We start from the raw sequence: 25,827 nt of genomic DNA, 5'->3' as shown, positions 1-25,827 counted from the left end.
GTTTAATATAGCATACTATAGGGTTTAATATAGTATAATATAGGGTTTAATATAGTATAATATAGGGTCTACTATAGGGTTTAATATAGTATAATATAGGGTTTAATATAGTATAATATAGGGTTTAATATAGTATAATATAGGGTTTAATATAGCATACTATAGGGTTTAATATAGTATAATATAGGGTCTACTATAGGCTTTAATATAGTATAATATAGGGTTTAATATAGTATAATATAGGGTTTAATATAGCATACTATAGGGTTTAATATAGTATAATATAGGGTTTAATATAGTATAATATAGGGTCTACTATAGGGTTTAATATAGTATACTATAGGGTCTACTATAGGGTTTAATATAGTATAATATAGTGTTTAATATAGTATAATATAGGGTCTACTATAGGGTTTAATATAGTATACTATAGGGTCTACTATAGGCTTTAATATAGTATAATATAGGGTTTAATATAGTATAATATAGGGTTTAATATAGCATACTATAGGGTTTAATATAGCATACTATAGGGTTTAATATCGTATAATATAGGGTCTATGTTGGGAAAATTATGATTAAATGACTGAACAAATCATTTTAAATGGAACTGTAACTAAGTAAACTTATACTCTGTTTTATTATATCTGATTAACAATATGAGTTCATAAGATGTGATTGTGTGACACGGACAAGGAGTAATTAAAGTTAATGAACACCATTCCAACTAGGAAGAAACGAATGGGTTGGGGACTGTGTAAACACATAAGGTCGTTAGCATATGGTTGACCCTACAGAAACGTAGCTCTGGGTTTTTAGATAAGACAGTGAGTGCATTCCTAAGTTTTCTGTTAATTAGAACTGTGAGCTCAGTGGTGATCGATAATGTTGAGGGGTCAAAAGTTATCTGGGAGTGTGTTAGTAAGTTAGAATGAACTTTTCACCTCACTTTGTCCCGGTCAAGAGGAGGGGTTTCTGTTAAAGCAATGAAATGACGTCATGATCTGTATATAAACTGTTGCTCGTGATTAAGTGTGAGCGCGCTCCGAGAATCAATTGTGTTACCTATTATTGAAAGACTGGTCTGCGTCTATTTTATGCAAACAAGAATCTTAGAAATTCTCATAAAATAGATTAAGGGTTTTCAATTGATGAAAGCACATTGGCATAATTAAATTACACTAACAGTCTACTATAGGGTTTAATATTGTATACTATAGGGTATACTATAGAGTCTACTATAGGGTTTAATATAGTATAATATAGAGTTTAATATAGTATACTATAGGGTTTAATATAGTATAATATAGGGTCTACTATAGGGTTTAATATAGTATAATATAGAGTTTAATATAGTATACTATAGGGTTTAATATAGTATAATATAGGGTCTACTATAGGGTTTAATATAGTATAATATAGGGTTTAATATAGTATACTATAGGGTCTACTATAGGGTTTAATATAGTATAATATAGGGTCTACTATAGGGTTTAATATAGTATACTATAGGGTTTAATATAGTATAATATAGGATCTACTATAGGGTTTAATATAGTATAATATAGGGTCTAATATAGTATACTATAGGGTTTAATATCGTATACTATAGTGTCTACTATCAGGTTTAATATAGTATAATATAGGGTCTAATATAGAGTTTAATATAGTATAATATAGAGTTTAATATAGTATACTATAGGGTTTAATATCGTATACTATAGTGTCTACTATAGGGTTTAATATAGTATAATATAGGGTCTAATATAGAGTTTAATATAGTATACTATAGGGTTTAATATAGGGTTTAATATAGGGTTTAATATAGTATACTATAGGGTCTACTATAGGGTTTAATATAGTATAATAGGGTCTAATATAGAGTTTAATATAGTATAATATAGCATCTTGGCCTATTTCTACATGTCTCATGGCTTGAGACTGAGCTTTGCTTTGTATATCTGAAAGGGAACAAGACAATACCAAACTTGTCATTAAGCAGTATTTCTTTAGCTCTTTGCGTGAGGTTTAGCGAGAGGAAAATGTTGCCCGTAGTCTTTTGGGTCGCCGTGGGTGACGGCACAACACATTGGGGAATCATTACTGTAGCTTCATTACTGTTAACAATTAATGTACAAGACTGTACAACCACACTGTTATTCACTTCAGGCCCTATTCATACTGGAGATAATTTGACTTCACATGGACTTAAGTCACAAAGTTGAGTCTACTGATCTCAAGTCTGAATCGGGCCCTTCAATCACATGTTGCTATTTAATATCATTTTTTTTTCTTTGTAAAACACTTTTGTAAAATGCAATATCATTACTCAATTAGAATGACTTTGATTTAGGGTTGAACTATCCTCTTAAGTAAAAGTATATGCTAAAACTGAGCTTGATTTCACTAAGTACGCTCCATGTATTAAATTAGACAACAGTTAATGAGGCCTAATAATACATGTACACAGTGATTTAAACATCCCATCCATACACCACACTAAACATACACATAGTCTGTGTCTGAAATCCTATTCCCTAACTACTGTGACACTGCGGACACAGCTATCCTCTCTAACAGTTAGGAGCCAAATGAATGATGCCAAGAACTCTAAATGTAATTATGTCACTCTTGTGACTTGCTGATGCAATGATGTCACACACAAATCATCATCACCATGGTGATGCGCCATGACATCATTTCTTCAGACGGTTGAAATGCTGTTGTCGAGGGGGCGTGACAACACTACCCTGCAGGTGTCACGTGTTTAACCAAAGTCTTATAATCAGTGACATCATCATAGATGACATCATCATCGCCTTCTCCATGGCGACTACGTTGTCGCTCCTGGCAACGGCTCACGGTTTGGAGCACGGTCACTAGGCGACGGTCCAGGGCGGAGAGGTGCAGCTCCGAGAGGAGGGGGGCCACGGAGAATAGAGGATCATGGGAAAGGGAGTCCCTCATGACATCACTGAGACGGTACTGGGGCAGGGAGAGGAGACGCAGATGTAGGAGGGTGGAACGACGGATCCTAGAGAGAGAGAGAGTGATGGAGTGAGAGCTATGAGACAGAAGATGATGATGCTGGGGTAGTGATGGGGGTTCTACATAGATAACATGCTGAATTGTTTTAAGATGGTCATTTAGTTATTTAGAATATTAGGACCTCTTGGTATATATATATATAAAAAAATGTTACTATCCTACAGAAACACACTGAATAACAGATTCATACACGGAAAAACAATGCAGCAGAAGGAAGTTTGTTTTCAAGTGTCTCCTTTATCTGAGAGTTATGAGAAAGATACGGAATTATTCTATTGTTTTTTACACGTTTAACCCCTTTGGTTAGAACACCATCGTGTTCCTGAGTCTTATCTTTCCATAGAGTGGTCACATTACTCTGTTAGAACACCATCGTGTTCCTGAGTCTTATCTTTCCATAGAGTGGTCACATTACTCTGTTAGAACACCATCGTGTTCCTGAGTCTTATCTTTCCATAGAGTGGTCACATTACTCTGTTAGAACACCATCGTGTTCCTGAGTCTTATCTTTCCATAGAGTGGTCACAATACTCTGTTAGAACACCATCGTGTTCCTGAGTCTTATCTTTCCATAGAGTGGTCACATTACTCTGTTAGAACACCATCGTGTTCCTGAGTCTTATCTTTCCATAGAGTGGTCACAATACTCTGTTAGAACACCATCGTGTTCCTGAGTCTTATCTTTCCATAGAGTGGTCACATTACTCTGTTAGAACACCATCGTGTTCCTGAGTCTTATCTTTCCATAGAGTGGTCACATTACTCTGTTAGAACACCATCGTGTTCCTGAGTCTTATCTTTCCATAGAGTGGTCACAATACTCTGTTAGAACACCATCGTGTTCCTGAGTCTTATCTTTCCATAGAGTGGTCACAATACTCTGTTAGAACACCATCGTGTTCCTGAGTCTTATCTTTCCATAGAGTGGTCACATTACTCTGTTAGAACACCATCGTGTTCCTGAGTCTTATCTTTCCATAGAGTGGTCACAATACTCTGTTAGAACACCATCGTGTTCCTGAGTCTTATCTTTCCATAGAGTGGTCACATTACTCTGTTAGAACACCATCGTGTTCCTGAGTCTTATCTTTCCATAGAGTGGTCACATTACTCTGTTAGAACACCATCGTGTTCCTGAGTCTTATCTTTCCATAGAGTGGTCACATTACTCTGTTAGAACACCATCGTGTTCCTGAGTCTTATCTTTCCATAGAGTGGTCACATTACTCTGTTAGAACACCATCGTGTTCCTGAGTCTTATCTTTCCATAGAGTGGTACATTACTCTGTTAGAACACCATCGTGTTCCTGAGTCTTATCTTTCCATATAGTGGTCACATTACTCTGTTAGAACACCATCGTGTTCCTGAGTCTTATCTTTCCATAGAGTGGTCACAATACTCTGTTAGAACACCATCGTGTTCCTGAGTCTTATCTTTCCATAGAGTGGTCACATTACTTTGTTAGAACACCATTGTGTTCCTGAGTCTTATCTTTCCATAGAGTGGTCACAATACTCTGTTAGAACACCATCGTGTTCCTGAGTCTTATCTTTCCATAGAGTGGTCACAATACTCTGTTAGAACACCATCGTGTTCCTGAGTCTTATCTTTCCATAGAGTGGTCACAATACTCTGTTAGAACACCATCGTGTTCCTGAGTCTTATCTTTCCATAGAGTGGTCACATTACTTTGTTAGAACACCATCGTGTTCCTGAGTCTTATCTTTCCATAGAGTGGTCACAATACTCTGTTAGAACACCATCGTGTTCCTGAGTCTTATCTTTCCATAGAGTGGTCACAATACTCTGTTAGAACACCATCGTGTTCCTGAGTCTTATCTTTCCATAGAGTGGTCACATTACTTTGTTAGAACACCATCGTGTTCCTGAGTCTTATCTTTCCATAGAGTGGTCACAATACTCTGTTAGAACACCATCGTGTTCCTGAGTCTTATCTTTCCATAGAGTGGTCACATTACTTTGTTAGAACACCATCGTGTTCCTGAGTCTTATCTTTCCATAGAGTGGTCACATTACTTTGTTAGAACACCATCGTGTTCCTGAGTCTTATCTTTCCATAGAGTGGTCACATTACTTTGTTAGAACACCATTGTGTTCCTGAGTCTTATCTTTCCATAGAATGGTCACATTACTCTGTTAGAACACCATCGTGTTCCTGAGTCTTATCTTTCCATAGAGTGGTCACAATACTCTGTTAGAACACCATCGTGTTCCTGAGTCTTATCTTTCCATAGAGTGGTCACATTACTCTGTTAGAACACCATCGTGTTCCTGAGTCTTATCTTTCCATAGAGTGGTCACATTACTTTGTACACCAAACCGTTCGGATGCTGTCAGGACCCGGTTTCGAACCTGGGTCTCCGGAGTGAGAAACAGTCACTTAACCAACTGAGCCACGAATAGACAGCAGAACCCAGAAGATGAGGCAGACACAGCAGTACTTAAGACGGTGTATTTAATGAAGAAAAAATCCTAAAAATAAAAAAATGGCAAATCCAAAAGGTGGAAGGAAAAACACAAAAAGATCTAAAAAGAAACTCACCAAAACTAAACTAAAACAAAAAACAGAATACCACAAGAACGTTACCCGGAATCGACAAGAGCACACAGAACACTAGGGCAGGGTGCCAACATACAAACACAGAGCACAGAACTGAGGGAAACAAAGGGTTTAAATACACTCAGGGGAAACAAGACACAGGTGCAAACAATAATGGGGGTCAAGGGAAAAACACAGGGACAAAAAGCACAATGGGGACATCTACTGACAAACAACTGGAACAACCCTGGCCAAATCCTGACAGAATCCCCCCCCTAGGAACGGCTCCTGACGTTCCTACCAGCTCTCTCAGGGTGGAGGACCCTGAACTGACGAATGAGGTCAGGGTCCAGGATGTCTCTGGCAGGAACCCAGGAGCGCTCCTCAGGACCGTAGCCTTCCCAGTCCACCAGATACTGCCAGGACCGCTGCACCCGGCGGGAATCCAGTATCCGGTGGACGGTATAAGCCGGCTGGCCTCCAATGACACGAGGCGGAGGGGGAGGTCTGTCTGCCGGGACAAGGGGAGAAAACACAACAGGTTTTAACAAAGACACATGAAATGTGGGATTAATCTTAAGGGATCTGGGTAAGTGTAGGCGATAAGAAACTGGGTTAACTCTCCTGGCAACCTTGAAGGGACCGATGTATTTTTGGGACAGCTTGCGAGACTCCACCCGTAGAGGTAAGTCTCTTGTGGAGAGCCAGACTCTCTGGCCGGGGCGCAGGGTAGGCCCGGGACGGCGACGTCTGTTGGCTTGTTGTTGATACCTCTGTGAGGAACGCATCAGATTAAGACGGGTCTTCCTCCACATAAGCCGACAGCGTCTGACGAATCTCAAGGCTGAAGGCACACTGACTTCTGCCTCCTGGTCCGGGAACAATGGAGGAGCATAGCCAAACTGACACTCGTGCGGGACATACCAGTGGAGGAGGAGCGCAAGGTGTTGTGCGCGTATTCGGCCCAAACAATAAAGGATGACCATGTGGACGGGTTGTCACGAGTCATACATCGGAGGGTGGTTTCCAGCTCTTGATTCATCCTCTCTGTTTGGCCGTTGGACTCCGGATGGTACCCTGAAGATAGACTGGCAGAAGCCCCCATGAGTTGGCAGAAGGCCTTCCAAAACCTTGAGGCGAACTGGGGACCTCTGTCAGAAACCACATCTTGAGGAATGCCGAAGACTCGGAACACATGATTAATTACCAACTCAGCCGTTTCCTTGGCAGAAGGTAACTTAGTCAGAGGGACGAACCTGGCCGCCTTTGAAAACCTGTCGATTATGACTAGGATAGTAGTATTGCCATGGGATGGAGGAAGTCCAGTAATAAAGTCCAATGAGATATGGGACCAGGGTCTGTGGGGAACAGGTAAAGGGTGAAGGAGTCCTTGAGGACGGAGGTGAGAAGATTTGCCCTGGCAGCACACGGGGCAGGCATTGACGAAAGTGGCAACGTCTTCTCTTATGGTAGGCCACCAGAACTTACGCTGGATGAACTCCAAGGTGCGACCTACGCCCGGATGACAGGTGAGGCGAGAGGAGTGCCCCCACAGAAGGACCTGAGTCCTCACTGCCTTGGGGACAAACAACCGATTGGCAGGGCCTCCTTTAGGGTCCGGTTCGCTAGCTTGAGCACGTCTCACGGTATCCTCAACTTGCCACGAGATCGGAGCCACAATCTTAGCAGCAGGAAGGACAGGCATGTCCGTGTCATCTCGAATGGCAGGAGCGTAGACTCGGGACAGGGCATCCGGTTTGAGATTCTTCGACCCGGGCCGATAGGTGAGGATAAACTGGAATCGATTGAAGAAAAGAGACCATCTAGCTTGTCTAGAGTTCAATCGCTCGCCTGCTGGATATACTCCAGATTTTTGTGGTCCGTAAGCACTTGAAACGGGTGAGAAGCCCCCTCGAGCCAGTGTCTCCATTCCTTCAATGCTATCTTAACCGCTAGGAGTTCACGATCCCCCACATCGTAGTTCCTCTCAGTCGGGGTAAGCCGGTGTGAGAAGAAAGCGCACGGATGAAGCTTCTTGTCTTCACCCCTCTGAGACAGGACAGCTCCGACACCAACCTCTGATGCGTCTACCTCCACCACAAATGGTTCATCCGTAGTCGGTAGTATCAGGATGGGAGCAGAGAGGATGCGCTGCTTGAGTCCTTGGAAGGCCGTCTCAGCTTCTCTTCCCCAAAAAAACCTTGCATTGCCACCTTTGGTTAAAGCTGAGAGAGGAGCTGCCACCAAACTGAAGTTCTTGATGAACTTGCGGTAAAAGTTTGTGAAGCCCAGGAAACGCTGAACATCCTTAACGGATTTGGGGGTGGGCCAATCCGCTACCGCCCCTACCTTCCTAGGGTCCATTTGGATTCGACCGGGTTCCACTACAAATCCCAGGAATTGTACTCGGGATGAATGGAATTCACATTTTTCCGGCTTAACGTACAGATGGCTGTCCAGGAGGCGTTTGAGTACTTGTCTGACATGCTTAGTGTGTTCTTGAAGGGAGCTCGAAAAGATGAGGATGTCATCCAAGTAAACGAACACAAATATGTTAAGCATATCCCTAAGCACATCGTTTATGAGCGCTTGGAACACCGCTGGGGCGTTGGTCAGGCCGAAGGGCATCACCAAGTATTCATAGTGACCAGTAGGCGTGTTGAAAGCGGTCTTCCACTCGTCACCAGGTCTGATCCGCACAAGATGGTATGCGTTCCGCAGGTCAAGCTTAGTGAAAACAACTGCTTCCTGGAGCAGCTCGAAGGCTGTGGCCATAAGGGGTAGCGGGTAACGGTTACGGACGGTTATGTCATTGAGTCCCCGGTAGTCGATGCAAGGACGTAACCCACCGTCTTTCTTGGCCACAAAGAAAAACCCTGCTCCCGCCGGGGAGGTGGATGGACGCATGAGGCCTGCTTCCAGAGAGTCCTTGATGTAGGTATCCATAGCAGCTCGTTCGGGTGGAGATAGGGAAAAGATCCGACCCCTGGGGGGCAAGTGCCCGGAAACAGGTCGATGGGGCAATCGTAAGATCTATGGGGTGGTAGCATGGTGGCCCTCTGTTTGCTAAACACCAGTTTGAGGTCATGGTAACACTCGGGAACTCGGGTCAGGTCGATGGATTCTAAAGACTCGGGAGTAGAACTCGGGAATTCTGGAAAATACAAGTAGCTTGGCACGTAGGACCCCACTGCTTGATAGTGCCCACAGACCAGTCGATGTGAGGGTTATGGCTGTGAAGCCAGGGGTATCCAAGGACGAGAGGGAACTCGGAACAGGAGATCAAATGAAAGTTCATCAATTCCTGGTGTTGTGAAACTGAAAGTCTCAAGGAGGTAGTGACATGAGTGACAAGTCCAGATCCCAAAGGGCTTCCATCCAATGTAGTAACCCTCATGGGGTCACTTAGAGGTTCAGAGGGAACGCCATTCTCCTTCGCCCAGACACCATCCATGAAGTTACCTGCGGCTCCAGAGTCTACCAAGGCTTGAAGGTGAAGCTTGTGGTTGTCCCAGGAGAGGGTGACTGGAATGAGCAGACGGGAGTTGGACGGATGGGAGGAGGTTATGTTTCCCGTTACAGTTCCCCCGGTCTGTACGGGACAGAGCGTTTCCCTGGAGCCCGGGACACGTGGAACGGAAATGGCCCGGTTTGCCGCAATATAGACAGCGTCGCTCCCTCATCCGGCGGTCTCTCTCAGCCTGGGAGATGCGTCCAATCTGCATGGGTTCCGGTGGAGCCAGTGATGATAAAGGTGGGAGCTCGGAGCTGGGACTGATAGGGGCTAGAGGTCTACGGTTGAGTTCTCTCTCTCTCAGACGCTGGTCAATGCGTGAGGCCAACTTGATCAGGGACTCGAGATTGTCCGGTGGTTCCCGAGTGGCCAGTTCATCTTGGATAGTGTCGGAAAGGCCTTTCAGAAAGCACACCGTGAGCGCCTCGTTGTTCCAGCCACTCGCTGCTGCTACCGTGCGGAACTGGATGGCATAGTCCGTCACGCTGCGCCAACCTTGATGGAGAGTCAGGAGCTGTTTGGCTGAGTCAGAACCACTGCTTGGGCCTTGAAACACTCGTTTGAATTCCTCAGCAAAGGCAGAGTAGCTGGCACAGCAGGAACTATGGGCATCCCACACAGCAGTAGCCCAGGCCAGGGCTTTTTCCGACAGCAGGGTGATGATATATGCGATCTTAGACCGGTCGGTGGGAAACGACGAGGGTTGCAGCTCAAAGGAGAGAGAACATTGAGTGAGAAACCCTTTACAAGCACTTGGATCACCTGAGAACCGTTGGGGAGGTGGAAGACGAGGTTCAGCCAGGGGGTTAACTGCCATGGGTACGTGAACTTGAGGTACTGGGACGGGAACTGTTGCCGGGGTAAGTCGATCAGACATTTGCTTAATGGAAGTCAGCATCTCCGACAGAAGATGAGAATGTCTTGCCATTAAGGCCTCTTGCTGAACCAGGGCGGCTTAGGCGTTGGACAGTCTCCTGGTGGTGGGACAGCGTGGCAAAAGGTCCTGGGAACTGGCTGCCTCTGGGTTCATTTTTGGCTCTGTGTTTCTGTCAGGACCCGGTTTCGAACCTGGGTCTCCGGAGTGAGAAACAGTCACTTAACCAACTGAGCCACGAATAGACAGCAGAACCCAGAAGATGAGGCAGACACAGCAGTACTTAAGACGGTGTATTTAATGAAGAAAAAAAAAATAAAAATGGCAAATCCAAAAGGTGGAAGGAAAAACACAAAAAGATCTAAAAAGAAACTCACCAAAACTAAACTAAAACAAAAAACAGAATACCACAAGAACGTTACCCGGAATCGACAAGAGCACACAGAACACTAGGGCAGGGTGCCAACATACAAACACAGAGCACAGAACTGAGGGAAACAAAGGGTTTAAATACACTCAGGGGAAACAAGACACAGGTGCAAACAATAATGGGGGTCAAGGGAAAAACACAGGGACAAAAAGCACAATGGGGACATCTACTGACAAACAACTGGAACAACCCTGGCCAAATCCTGACAGATGCTATCTATGTTTTTAGAAATACACATTTCTGGATGTCTGCTGGTCTGTTAAACACCGCTGTGGCTCTGCCACCTCCCACTGTGGATGAGGAAGGCCAACACCGCTGTGGCTCTGCCACCTCCCACTGTAGATGAGGAAGGCCAACACCGGTGGATGGGGTTGATTGAGACGCAGCCCATGCAGAAACAGATATCTCTATCAGAAACAGATATCTCTATCAGAAACAGATATCTCTATCAGAAACAGATATCTATCAGAAACAGATATCTCTATCAGAAACAGATATCTCTATCAGAAACAGATATCTCAGAAACAGATATCTCTATCAGAAACAGATATCTCAGAAACAGATATCTCTATCAGAAACAGATATCTCTATCAGAAACAGATATCTCTATCAGAAACAGATATCTATCAGAAACAGATATCTCTATCAGAAACAGATATCTATCAGAAACCGATATCTCTATCAGAAACAGATATCTCTATCAGAAACAGATATCTCTATCAGAAACAGATATCTCTATCAGAAACAGATATCTCTATCAGAAACAGATATCTATCAGAAACAGATATCTCTATCAGAAACAGATATCTCTATCAGAAACAGATATCTATCAGAAACAGATATCTCTATCAGAAACAGATATCTCTATCAGAAACAGATATCTCTATCAGAAACAGATCTCTATCTATCAGAAACAGATATCTATCAGAAACAGATATCTCTATCAGAAACAGATATCTCTATCAGAAACAGATATCTCTATCAGAAACAGATATCTATCAGAAACAGATATCTCTATCAGAAACAGATATCTCTATCAGAAACAGATATCTCTATCAGAAACAGATATCTCTATCAGAAACAGATATCTATCAGAAACAGATATCTCTATCAGAAACAGATATCTCTATCAGAAACAGATATCCCAGAAACAGATATCTCTATCAGAAACAGATATCTCTATCAGAAACAGATATCTCTATCAGAAACACAGAAACAGATATCCTCCCAGAAACAGATATCTCAGAAACAGATATCTCTATCAGAAACAGATATCTCTAGAAACAGATATCTCTATCAGAAACAGATATCTATCAGAAACAGATATCTCTATCAGAAACAGATATCTATCAGAAACAGATATCTCTATCAGAAACAGATATCTCTATCAGAAACAGATATCTCTATCAGAAACAGATATCTCTATCAGAAACAGATATCTCTATCAGAAACAGATATCTCTATCAGAAACAGATATCTCTATCAGAAACAGATATCTATCAGAAACAGATATCTCTATCCCCAGATATCTCATCAGAAACAGATATCTCTATCAGAAACAGATATCTCTATCAGAAACAGATATCTCTATCAGAAACAGATATCTCTATCAGAAACAGATATCTATCCAGAAACAGATATCTCTATCAGAAACAGATATCTCTATCAGAAACAGATATCTCTATCAGAAACAGATATCTCATCAGAAACAGATATCTCTATCAGAAACAGATATCTCTATCAGAAACAGATATCTCTATCATCAGAAACAGATATCTCTATCAGAAACAGATATCAGAAACAGATCTATCAGAAACAGATATCTCATCAGAAACAGATATCTCTATCAGAAACAGATATCTCTATCAGAAACAGATATCTCTATCAGAAACAGATATCTCAGAAACAGATATATCAGAAACAGATATCTCTATCAGAAACAGATATCTCTATCAGAAACAGATATCTATCAGAAACAGATATCTCTATCAGAAACAGATATCTCTATCAGAAACAGATATCTCTATCAGAAACAGATATCTCTATCAGAAACAGATATCTCTATCAGAAACAGATATGTCTCTATCAGAAACAGATATCTCTATCAGAAACAGATATCTCTATCAGAAACAGATATCTATCAGAAACAGATATCTCTATCAGAAACAGATATCTCTATCAGAAACAGATATCTATCAGAAACAGATATCTCTAGAAACAGATATCCTATCAGAAACAGATATCTATCAGAAACAGATATCTCTATCAGAAACAGATATCTATCAGAAACAGATATCTCTATCAGAAACAGATATCTCTATCAGAAACAGATATCTCTATCAGAAACAGATATCTCTATCAGAAACAGATATCTCTATCAGAAACAGATATCTCTATCAGAAACAGATATCTATCAGAAACAGATATCTATCAGAAACAGATATCTCTATCAGAAACAGATATCTCTATCAGAAACGATAGATATCTCTATCAGAAACAGATATCTCTATCAGAAACAGATATCTCTATCAGAAACAGATATGTCTATCAGAAACAGATATCTCTATCAGAAACAGATATCTCTATCAGAAACAGATATCTATCAGAAACAGATATCTCTATCAGAAACAGATATCTCTATCAGAAACAGATATCTATCAGAAACAGATATCTCTATCAGAAACAGATATCTCTATCAGAAACAGATATCTCTATCAGAAACAGATATCTCTATCAGAAACAGATATCTCTATCAGAAACAGATATCTATCAGAAACCGATATCTCTATCAGAAACAGATATCTCTATCAGAAACAGATATCTCTATCAGAAACAGATATCTATCAGAAACAGATATCTCTATCAGAAACAGATATCTCTATCAGAAACAGATATCTCTATCAGAAACAGATATCTCTATCAGAAACAGATATCTCCAGAAACAGATATCTCTATCAGAAACAGATATCTATCATCAGAAACATATCTATCAGAAACAGATATCTCTATCAGAAACAGATATCTCTAGAAACAGATCAGAAACAGATATCTCTATCAGAAACAGATATCTATCAGAAACAGATATCTCTATCAGAAACAGATATCTCTATCAGAAACAGATATCTCTATCAGAAACAGATATCTATCAGAAACAGATATCTCTATCAGAAACAGATATCTCTATCAGAAACAGATATCCTATCAGAAACAGATATCTCTATCATGAAAAGTCTAGATATCTCTATCAGAAACAGATATATCTATCAGAAACAGATATTCTATCAGAAACAGATATCTCTATCAGAAACAGATATCTCTATGTCTATCAGAAACAGATATCTCTATCAGAAACAGATATCTCTATCAGAAACAGATATCTATCCCATGAGAAACAGATATCTATCAGAAACAGATATCTCTATCAGAAACAGATATCTATCAGAAACAGATGTATTTTTATGGAGATGTTTTTATTATGCTACTTAGATTCCTGCGGGGGTGCGGACATCGAGTCTTGGTGCTTAATTATGCACCTCATGTTATACCTGCAGCACTGCTCCAGAGGTGTCAGGATAGAGGGTTCATCTGTAGAGTGACGTCCAAACCTGTAGTCAGCACACACAGTGTCAATGTTACAATCAACTAATGTTAGTTAAACCTGTAGTCAACACACAGTGTCAATGTTACAATCAACTAATGTTAGTTAAACCTGTAGTCAGCACACAGTGTCAATGTTACAATCAACTAATGTTAGTTAAACCTGTAGTCAGCACACACAATGTCAATGTTACAATCAACTAATGTTAGTTAAACCTGTAGTCAACACACAATGTCAATGTTACAATCAACTAATGTTAGTTAAACCTGTAGTCAACACACAGTGTCAATGTTACAATCAACTAATGTTAGTTAAACCTGTAGTCAACACACAGTGTCAATGTTACAATCAACTAATGTTAGTTAAACCTGTAGTCAACACACAGTGTCAATGTTACAATCAACTAATGTTAGTTAAACCTGTAGTCAACACACAGTGTCAATTTTACAATCAACTAATGTTAGTTAAACCTGTAGTCAACACACAGTGTCAATGTTACAATCAACTAATGTTAGTTAAACCTGTAGTCAACACACAGTGTCAATGTTACAATCAACTAATGTTAGTTAAACCTGTAGTCAACACACAGTGTCAATGTTACAATCAACTAATGTTAGTTAAACCTGTAGTCAACACACAGTGTCAATGTTACAATCAACTAATGTTAGTTAAACCTGTAGTCAACACACAGTGTCAATGTTACAATCAACTAATGTTAGTTAAACCTGTAGTCAGCACACAGACATAGTGTCAGACACACACACATGCACGCACAAACCATTAAGAAAAACAGATCATCAATTCCATTGTCAGGATACTCACGCCCTCCCATTGTCTAAGTGCAGAAGGAAAGTGTTGATGCCAAACTTCTCAAACGTCTCATAGTGGTGTCGGTCCATATTACCTGGACCAAAATAGTTTGTATTGAACGCGTGTTTGTTTGTGTTTTCTTTTCAGCTTTTTCCTCTTTCTGCTAATTGAAAAGACTTTGGTCTCCATGAACAGCACAATAGAAAGGTATTACTATTACAGTATCATTACTATTATAGTTCTAATATATTATTATGTCCTGACTCAGACCGACCCATGAGGAAGTCTAGTATAGTCATGTCTATCAGGTCCACCAGTCTCCTTCCCTCCCCAGCCCAGACCTACCCAAGAGGAAGTCTAGTATAGTCATGTCTATCAGGTCCACCAGTCTCCTTCCCTCCCCAGCCCAGACCGACCCAAGAGGAAGTCTAGTATAGTCATGTCTATCAGGTCCACCAGTCTCCCTCCCCAGCCCAGACCTACCCATGAGGAAGTCTAGTATAGTCATGTCTATCAGGTCCACCAGTCTCCTTCCCTCCCCAGCCCAGAGCTACCCATGAGGAAGTCTAGTATAGTCATGTTTATCAGGTCCACCAGTCTCCTTCCCTCCCCAGCCCAGACCTACCCATGAGGAAGTCTAGTATTGTCATGTCTATCAGGTCCACCAGTCTGGTTCCCTTGTTGTATGGTGGGGTCTTCTTCACTGTGTCACAGTAGTCTGGGTCTTTCTCCCACCTGCAACATGACAACAGGGTTGAGTTGAGACTAGTGTTAGAGTTAGGAATAAGGGTTAGAATTCGGGTTGAGGGTTAGAGTTAGGGTTGAGGGTTAGAATTAGGGTTGAGGGTTAGAGTTAGGGTTGAGGGTTAGAATTAGGGTTGAGGATAGGGTTAGAATTAGGGTTGAGGATAGGGTTAGAGTTAGGGTTGATGGTTAGAATTAGTTTTGAGGGTTAGAGTTAGGGTTGAGGGTTAGAAGTAGGGTTGAGGGTTAGAGTTAGGGTTGAGGGTTAGAATTAGGTTGAGGCTTAGAGTCAGAGTTAGGGTTAGAGTTAGGGTTGAGGGTTAGAGTTAGGGTTGAGGTTAGGGTTAGAGTTAGGGTTAGAGTTAGGGTTGAGGGTTAGAGTTAGAGTAGAGGCTAGGGTTGGAGTTGGAGTTGAGGCTAGGGTTAGAGTTGAGGCTAGGGTTAGAGTTGAGGCTAGGGTTGGAGTTGGAGTTGAGGCTAGGTTTAGAGTTGAGGCTAGGTTTAGAGTTGAGGCTAGGGTTAGAGTTGAGGCTAGGGTTGGAGTTGGAGTTGAGGCTAGGGTTAGTGTTGAGGCTAGGGTTAGAGTTGAGACTAGGGTTGGAGTTGGAGTAGAGGCTAGGGTTAGAGTTATTATCTATCTATAGATATAGCTATAGACTCTATACCCACACTGCCAGTTTGCTGCGGCTGTAGGAGCGTTTCCAGGGAGACCTCCAGCTACGTCTGGTGGCCAAGGAGGGGTCCGGCAGCATCATGGCCAGGGAGGCCTCAAGGTTCTGGGGTCGACCACACACAGCGTGCTCCGTACTGCAGTAGTAGGAACACTGGCCATAGAAACACACATTATTCACTAGTGGAGATAGAGGGGGATGGAGGGGGGAGAGGAGAGGAGAGGAGAGTTTGAGTGCACTCTTCTCATCATCATCAGTGTAGATGACAGGAGAGGCAGCAATTCAAGAGCTGACAGAGAAAGATTGAAAATGAAAGAAATTAATTCAGCAAAAATTGCCTTTCCGCTGAATAATATGCAGCATCTATTTTCATATTCCCCACTAGAGAAAACAGAGATGTGAAACATGTAATATAAGGAGATAGTTGGTAAAGAAAGAGGAGTGAGAGAGAGGGAGATGGGGTGTGTGTGATAGAGGGATAGAGTGAAGGAAGGAAGGAAGGAGTGAAATAATGATAAACAGACCAGGAGAGGTGAAGAAGGTCCGGGCCAGTTTGTGGTCAGTGGTGATGTCTTTGATCTCTGTTACCACGTCAACCAGCCTCCCAACGGCTGGGGGGATCCGCCTGTAACCCAACACCCTGAGAGAGAGGGGAGTGGAGAGGAGAGGAGGGACAGGGGAGAGAGATGGGAGAGGGAGAGGTGGGGGGTGTAGAGAGAGGGAGAGGAGAGAGAGGCAGAAAAAGATGGGAGAGAGAGAGGAGTCCATATTTAATGCTTCTCAATGTCTGCTCTATTCTCCACCATTTCAGTCAGTGGTGTGGTATGCTATATACTCCCTGACTGTTGCTATCAAGGTGAGATACAGACTCATTGTTTACCTGTCCAGGTGAAAGGCAGCAATCTCTGCGTTGTGTCTCTCAAAGTCAGAGAAGTAGTAGAGGTTGAAGTTGGTCTCCTCATCACGCTCTTGTCTGACAGAGATACAGTCAACACAGGAACACAACCATACAGACTATACACAGTCAACACAGGAACACAGATATTCAGACTATACACCCCTAGCCATCACAATTGGGTTGAGGTCAGGTGATTATGGAGGCCAGGTCATCTGATGCAGCACTCCATCACTCTCCTTCTTGGTCAAATAGCCCTTACACATCTTAATCTTAGAACTACCCATCCCGGATCCGGTATATTGATGGGAAATGATGTAAATATATCAAAAGCCACTTTAAACAATGCTACCTTATATAATGTTACTTACCCTACATTATTCATCTCATATGCATACGTATATACTGTACTCTATATCATCGACTGCATCCTTATGTAATACATGTATCACTAGCCACTTTAACTATGCCACTTTGTTTACATACTCATCTCATATGTATATACTGTACTCGATACCATCTACTGTATCTTGCCTATGCTGCCCTGTACCATCACTCATTCATATATCCTTATGGACATATTCTTTATCCCCCTACACTGTGTATAAGACAGTAGTTTAGGAATTGTTAGTTAGATTACTTGTTGGTTATTACTGCATTGTCGGAACTAGAAGCACAAGCATTTCGCTACACTCGCATTAACATCTGCTAACATCTGCATGTGTATGTGACAAATAAAATTTGATTTGATTTGATTTGACAAATATATCAAATCAAATATATCAAATTTGATTTGATTTGATATATTTTGTCATCAGCAACGTTGAATAGCATAGCGCAACAGTCAAAAAATATAACAAGAAAATATTAATATTCATGAAATCACAAGTGAAATATAGCGCAACACAGCGTAGCCTTTTGTTAATCACCCTGTCGTCTCAGATTTTGAAATTATGCTTTACAGCGAAAGCAATACAAGCATTTGTGTAAGTTTATCGATAGCCTAGCATAGCATTATGCACACTTAGCATGAGGAAGCTTGGTCACGAAAATCAGAAAAACAATCAAATTAACCGTCTCCTTTGATGATCTTCGGATGTTTTCACTCACGAGACTCCCAGTTAGACAGCAAATGTTCATTTTGTTCCATAAACATATTTCTTATATCCAAATACCTCCGTTAGTTTGGCGCGTTATGCCCAGGAATCCACCGGAAATAGAATTCAAAATTATATCCATAATGTCGACAGAAACATGGCAAACGTTTTTTATAATCAATCCTCAAGGTGTTTTTCAAATATCTATTCGATAATATATCAACCGGGACAGTTGGCTTTTCACTAGGACCGGGAGGAACAATGGCTGCCTCTCTCTTTTGCGCAAGAATCACTCTGAGAGCCCCCACCTATCCACTTACGCAATGTGGTCGTTCACGCTCATTCTTCAAAATAAAGGCCCGAAACTACGTCTAAAGGCTGTAGACACCTTAGGGAAGCCATAGAAAAAGGAATCTGGTTGATATCCCTTTCAATGGTCAATAGGGATCCATAGGAACGCAATGGTTTCAAAATAAGAGTCACTTCCTGATTGGATTATTCTCAGGCTTTCGCCTGCAATATCAGTTCTGTTATACTCACAGACATTATTTTTTACAGTTTTGGAAACTTTAGAGTGTTTTCTATCCTAAGCTGTCAATTATATGCATATTCTAGCATCTGGTCCTGAGAAATAGGCTGTTTACTTTGGGAACGTTATTTTTCCAAAAATAAAAATAGTGCCCCCTAGATTCAAGAGGTTAGGTGTGTTTTGGGTCATTGTCCTTTTGAAAAACAAATTATAGTCCCACTAAGAACAAACCAGATGGGATGGCGTATCGCTGCAGAATGCTGTGGTGGCCATGCTGGTTAAGTGTGCCTTGAATTCTAAATAAATCCCTGACAGTGTCACGAGCAAAGCACTCCCACACCATCACACCTCCTCCTCCATGCTTCACAGTGGGAACCACACACGCAGAGATCATCTGTTCATCTACTCTGCGTCTCACAAAGACACGCCGGTTGGAACCAAAAATCTCAAATTTGCACTCATCAGACCAAAGGACAGATTTCCACCAATCTAATATCCATTGCTCATGATTCTCGGGCCAAGCAAGTCACTTCTTATTATTAGTGTCCTTTAGTAGTGGTTTCATTGCAGCAATTCGACCATCAAGGCCTGATTCACACAGTCTCCTCTGAACAGTTGATGTTGAGATGTGTCTGTTACTTGAACTCTGTGCTTGATGGTTCTTGCGACTGCACTTGAAGAAACTTTCGGAGTTCTTGAAATTTACGGATTGACTGACCTTAATTTCTTAAAGTAATGATGGACTGTCGTTCTCTTTGCTTATTTGAGCTGTTCTTGCCATAATATGGACTTGGTATTTTACCAAATAGGGCTATCTTCTGTATACTACCCCTACCTTGTCACAACACAACTGATTGGCTCAAACGCATTAAGAAGGAAAGAAATTCCACAAATTAACATTAACAAGGCACACCTGTTAAGTGAAATACATTCCAGGTGACTACCTCATTAAGCTGGTTGAGAGAAACTCAAGAGTGTGCAAAGCTGTCATCAAGTCAAAGAGTGGCTACTTTGAAGAATCTCAAATATAAAAGATATTTTGATTTGTTCAACACTTTTTTGGTTACTACATGATTCCACTTGTGTTATTTCATAGTTTTGATGTCTTCACTATTATTTTACAATGTAGAAAATAGTACAAATTAAGTGAAAACCCTTGAGTGAGTAGGTGGGTCCAAACTGTTGGTACTGTACGTGTGTACGTGTACGTGTGTGCGTGTGTGTGTAAGTCTCTCACTTCATTGGTTTGAGGATGGCCTGTCCGTAGTCAGGAAATGACATCACCAGCTTGAGCTGTGTCCCTCCAGACTTCTGCACTGAGAGAGAGAGAGGGAGACGGGTTACCACAGCAACACTTGAACTTCACATACTGAGTACACACTGAGCTCTCTCTATCACACACACACACACACACACACACACACACACACACACACACACACACACACACACACACACACACACACACACACACACACACACACACACACACAGACACAGACACAGACACACACACACACACACAGGGTTCCCCTGTTTGAAACTAAATAAGGTCATCCAGTTTGTGTTTTCATCCTGCAGTTCTACATTAATCCACTAGTGGTCTCCTCATACCTGACTCTAAACATCACAACAGAGACTACCTCCCAGCTATGGGAGAATCTCAACTGCATTGCCTTGATTCCTCACGTCCTCTCTCTTCATTAAGGAAATGTAATTGCAATTCTCCCAATCTGTCCTTCCTCCCAAAGTGTGCACCTGTTCACTTCTCTTCACTAATTTGAAAGGACATGACTGGTATAAGAAACATGTTGGAAACTCCCACGAGCCCATGCCTCCACCAATCCAATGCTTTTGGTGTAATAGTATACGAGTGTACACTACAGGAGATATTATTGGAACTCACCCAGCGATTTTAACAGTAGAGCACTGGTATAGTAAACTACATAGTGTTCTAGGGTGCTACTTCATTCTCTGTGTGTACAGGACATAATGCCGCCATATCTCCCACCCCAAACAATCAGGCTCCCAAGACCTCTCCCCAACACACACACCACCTAAACACACCACCCAAACACACACACCACCCACACACTCCAGGGTGAAGTTTCCCTTTGACAGACATCTAGGATCAGCTCCCCCTCCCCCAATTCTAACCTTAACCCCCTTAGTGGGGAAATTGCTATACTGATCCAAGATCAGTGTCGAGGGGGAACTTCCCCCTATTCCGCCACACACACACACACACCACGTGCACACCTGCGCTGACGATACGGTGTGTGCTGAGCTGCTGAACAAGAGGTGCCATGTTGGGGTCCAGGTGGGGGTAGAGCTGCCAACGGGAGATACCAAGATGGAACCTCAGCCAGGGGGGTGGCTCTCAATGGGCTGAGTCATCGCCAATGTCACCACACACCACGCGCACACCTGCGCTGACGATACGGTGTGTGCTGAGCTGCTGAACAAGAGGTGCCATGTTGGGGTCCAGGTGGGGGTAGAGCTGCCAACGGGAGATACCAAGATGGAACCTCAGCCAGGGGGGGTGGCTCTCACTGCTCCTGTTCCAATGGGCTGAGTCATCGCCAATGTCACTGTCACTCACCCTGGGGAGGGTGGAGGGGGAAAGAGAGGGAGAGGAGAAGAGGGTTGGAGACACAAGAGGAGAGGACAAGAGAGAAGTAGTTCAGAGGAGGAGACGACAGGAGGAGAGGACAAGAGAGAAGTAGTTCAGAGGAGGAGACACAAGAGGAGAGGACAAGAGAGAAGTAGTTCAGAGGAGGAGACACAAGAGGAGAGGACAAGAGAGAAGTAGTTCAGAGGAGGAGACACAAGAGGAGAGGACAAGAGAGAAGTAGTTCAGAGGAGGAGAGGACACTTCACTAAACTCACCACATCTGTGTGCTCGTCTCGCGCGCCTTCCCTTTGGGCTTCACCTTCAGCAGCCAATCATCTTCATGGATGGGCGGGGTTGGCATGTTGTAGAGCGGGTGGCTAAAAAGAGCCTCTAATTTCGACATCCCAGGTCCCATAGGCTTAATCCCCATCGAGCCAAACTTTCCTACCCTTTCCGTCATGGTGAGTGAGTCTATAGGCCCTTCCTCCTTATGTCCATGACCTACATTGACGGCCATTTTGATTGTGACAGCGTCCTTTTCAGCCATTTTTTGAGGGCCATTGCTGTCCATATGGGAAGAGTTCACTTTTCTGGTGTCCGGGGGTGTCTTGGCATAGCTGGCGTGGTTGTCCGACATCCTGGAGGTGGAGTTGGTATCCACCTGGGCTCGGAGGGTGTGGAGGTGTGTCTGACGAGGGGAGGGGGCATCACAGTGGTTCTGGTAGACGGAGCGAGATAGTACGGCGAGGAGGAGATGGAGAGAGAGGGAGGCAACGACCAGCGATAGACAGACAGTCCGAGAGCGACGGCGCGTATACCACCTCATCGTTCTGAGGGAGAGAAAGAGTTGGAGAAAAACTGAGGTAAAAATATGTAAAGGAGGAGAAAAAAGGAAGAGAGAGAGTTGGTGGAAGAGGAGAGAAACTGGATAAATATAGGTGAAAGGACGAGGGAGGATTGGAGAGAGAGAAAGAAGAGGAGGAGGATGAGTAGGAGAGGTTGAGGGGGTGAATGTGGGAGAATGAGAGAGAAAGTTAGAGGAACAAGGGAAGGAAAGAGTCTCAGAAACAGCATAGAGAAAGAGATAGAAAGAAGCCCATAGAGACTGGACCTTTCGAAAGTCAGAGCAGCCCTCTATTCTGGTATAGATACCTCCAAAACAACTACCTAGATATCCTCCAAAACAACTACCTAGATACCCTCCAATACAACTACCTAGATACCCCCCAATACAACTACCTAGATACCCCCAATACAACTACCTAGATACCCTCCAAAACAACTACCTAGATACCCCCAATACAACTACCTAGATACCCCCAATACAACTACCTAGATACCCTCCAATACAACTACCTAGATACCCTCCAATACAACTACCTAGATACCTCCAAAACAACTACCTAGATACCCTCCAATACAACTACCTAGATACCCCCCAATACAACTACCTAGATACCCCCCAATACAACTACCTAGATACCCCCCAATACAACTACCTAGATACCCTCCAAAACAACTACCTAGATACCCTCCAAAACAACTACCTAGATACCCCCAAAACAACTACCTAGATACCCTCCAATACAACTACCTAGATACCCCCCAATACAACTACCTAGATACCCTCCAATACAACTACCTAGATACCCCCAATACAACTACCTAGATACCCTCCAATACAACTACCTAGATACCCCCAATACAACTACAACTAGATACCCCCAATACAACTACCTAGATACAACTACCTAGATACCCCCAATACAACTACCTATACCCTAGATACCCCCCAATACAACTACCTAATACCCCCTAATACAACTACCTAGATACCCCCAATACAACTACCTAGATACCCCCAATACAACTACCTAGATACCCTCCAATACAACTACCTAGATACCCCCAATACAACTACCTAGATACCCTCCAATACAACTACCTAGATACCCCCAATACAACTACCTAGATACCCTCCAATACAACTACCTAGATACCCCCAAAACAACTACCTAGATACCCCCAATACAACTACCTAGATACCCCCAATACAACTACCTAGATACCCCCAACTACAACTACCTAGATACCCTCCAAAACAACTACCTAGATACCCCCAATACAACTACCTAGATACCCTCCAAAACAACTACCTAGATACCCTCCAATACAACTACCTAGATACCCCCAATACAACTACCTAGATACCTCCAAAAACTACAACTACCTAGATACCCCCCAATACAACTACCTAGATACCCTCCAATACAACTACCTAGATACCCCCAATACAACTACCTAGATACCTACCCAATACAACTACCTAGATACCCAACTACCTAGATACCCCCAATACAACTACCTAGATACCCTCCAATACAACTACCTAGATACCCTCCAATACAACTACCTAGATACCTCCAAAACAACTACAACTAGATACCCCCAATACAACTACCTAGATACCCCCAATACAACTACCTAGATACCCTCCAAAATACAACTACCTAGATACCCCCCAATACAACTACCTAGATACCCTCCAATACAACTACCTAGATACCCCCAATACAAAACAATACTACCAACTAGATACCCTCCAAAACAACTACCTAGATACCCCCAATCCAAAACAACTACCTAGATACCCCAAAACCCCAATACAACTACCTAGATACCCCCAATACAACTACCTAGATACCCCCCAATACAACTACCTAGATACCCCCAATACAACTACCTAGATACCCCCCAATACAACTACCTAGATACCCTCCAATACAACTACCTAGATACCCCCAACTAATACAACTACCTAGATACCCCCCAAAACAACTACCTAGATACCCCCCAATACAACTACCTAGATACCCCCAATACAACTACCTAGATACCCCCAATACAACTACCTAGATACCTCCCAATACCCAACTACCTAGATACCCCCAATACAACTACCTAGATACCCCCAATACAACTACCTAGATCCCCCAATACAACTACCTAGATTCCCCCAATACAACTACCTAGATACCCCCAATACAACTACCTAGATACCCCCCCCCAAACAACTACCTAGATACCTCCCAATACAACTACCTAGATACCCCCAATACAACTACCTAGATACCCCCAATCAACTAATACAACAACTACCTAGATACCTCCCAATTCAAATACCTAGATACCCCCAATACAACTACCTTCCCCCCAATACAACTACCTAGATACCCCCCAATCAACTACCTAAACAACAACTACCTAGATACCCCCAATACAACTACCTAGATACCCCCCAATACCCCTAGATACCCCCAATACAACTACCTAGATACCCCCCAATACAACTACCTAGATTACTTTAATACAAATACCTAGATCCCCCCAATCCTACCTAGATACCCCCAATACAACTATCTAGATACCCCCCAATACAACTACCTAGATACCCCCCAATACAACTGCCTAGATACCCCCAATACAACTACCTAGATACAATACAACTACCTAGATACAAATACAACTACCTAGATACCCCCAATACAACTACTGAGGGAATACAACTACCTAGATACAATTTAGATTTACCCCCAAAGTAATACCTACATACCCCCAATACAACTCCTAATACACAAAGCACAGACTCCCCCCACCAGATACCCAACTACCACCACAACTCCCCCAATTTACTGAGGGTCAACTACCTAGATACCCCCAATACAAATACCTAGATACCCCCAATACAACTGAGATAAATACAACTACCTAGATACCCTTACAACTACACCTAGATACCTCCCAATACAACTACCTTTCTCCTCCCCCCAATCCTTTTACAACTACCTTCCCCCCAATTTCCTCCCACAACTTTACCTTTCTTTAATACCCCCAAACAACTACCTAGATACCTCCCCCTTATGTTCTACCTCCCCCCAATACAACTCCTTTCTTGTTTTTAGATACTTGTTTCCTCACTATCCGGAATGAGACAGAGCTCAACTGATATCTTGTCAATTCAAATACTATATCAATCTGTTTTCTTTCTCCTAGATCTCTATCCCTTCCAGATACCCCCTATCTCTCTGATCCCCCAATACAACATAGGCAGGGAGGTGTGCCAGGTTAGAGTACCTAGACCCGAATGGCATGCTGTTAGAGCAATAAAGTTGTTTACTCATCCCTCTTTCTCTCTATCTTTCCCTGTACATGTCTGTCCTTCTGTTTGTCTTTGTCTGCTTGTCTGTGTGTATGCTTGTCTGTCTTGTTTCTGTGTCTGTCTGTCTCTCTGTCTATATGTCTGTCTGTCTGTCTGTCTGTTTGTTTGTCCCCTGGCATAGGCAGGGAGGTGTGCCAATGTATGTCTTACCTGTCTGTTTATCATCCCTCTTTCTCTCTATCTTTCTGTCTGTCTGTCTGTCTGTCTGTCTGTCTGTCTGTTT

General features: G+C 42.5%; 1 protein-coding gene across 1 annotated transcript; it reads right to left on the bottom strand.

Annotated features, from left to right (window-relative positions):
• Positions 1–1,872: 1,872 nt before the first annotated feature.
• LOC135534400 (extracellular serine/threonine protein kinase FAM20C-like) lies at positions 1,873–22,211 on the bottom strand. Its single transcript, XM_064961412.1, has 10 exons — positions 21,661–22,211; positions 21,199–21,374; positions 20,009–20,087; positions 17,131–17,223; positions 16,775–16,890; positions 16,249–16,429; positions 15,461–15,570; positions 14,848–14,929; positions 13,973–14,032; positions 1,873–3,034 (listed from the first exon to the last, which is right to left on the bottom strand). The coding sequence occupies exons 1-10, from the start codon at positions 22,209–22,211 to the stop codon at positions 2,746–2,748; spliced, it is 1,737 nt and encodes a 578-aa protein (XP_064817484.1). The 3' UTR covers positions 1,873–2,745.
• Between the last annotated feature and the right edge of the window lie 3,616 nt (positions 22,212–25,827).

The sequence above is a fragment of the Oncorhynchus masou genome, chromosome 5 (assembly GCF_036934945.1).
Source record: "Oncorhynchus masou masou isolate Uvic2021 chromosome 5, UVic_Omas_1.1, whole genome shotgun sequence".
NCBI classification, from domain to species: Eukaryota; Metazoa; Chordata; class Actinopteri; order Salmoniformes; family Salmonidae; genus Oncorhynchus; species Oncorhynchus masou.
The sequence above is the reverse complement of the archived record's forward strand: the minus strand, read 5'-3'. Positions and strand labels throughout refer to the sequence as shown.

What these genes read in the sequence shown, in the direction of transcription:
- LOC135534400 (XM_064961412.1), bottom strand. Translation starts at nt 22,211, where the DNA reads ATGAGGTGGTATACGCGCCGTCGCTCTCGGACTGTCTGTCTATCGCTG. An exon ending in GACCTTCTTCACCTCTCCTG is followed by an intron (nt 16,430 to 16,774) that starts GTCTGTTTATCA and finishes TATCTCCACTAG; the next exon opens with TGAATAATGTGTGTTTCTAT. An exon ending in CCTCTGGAGCAGTGCTGCAG is followed by an intron (nt 3,035 to 13,972) that starts GTATAACATGAG and finishes CTCTCTCTCTAG; the next exon opens with GATCCGTCGTTCCACCCTCC.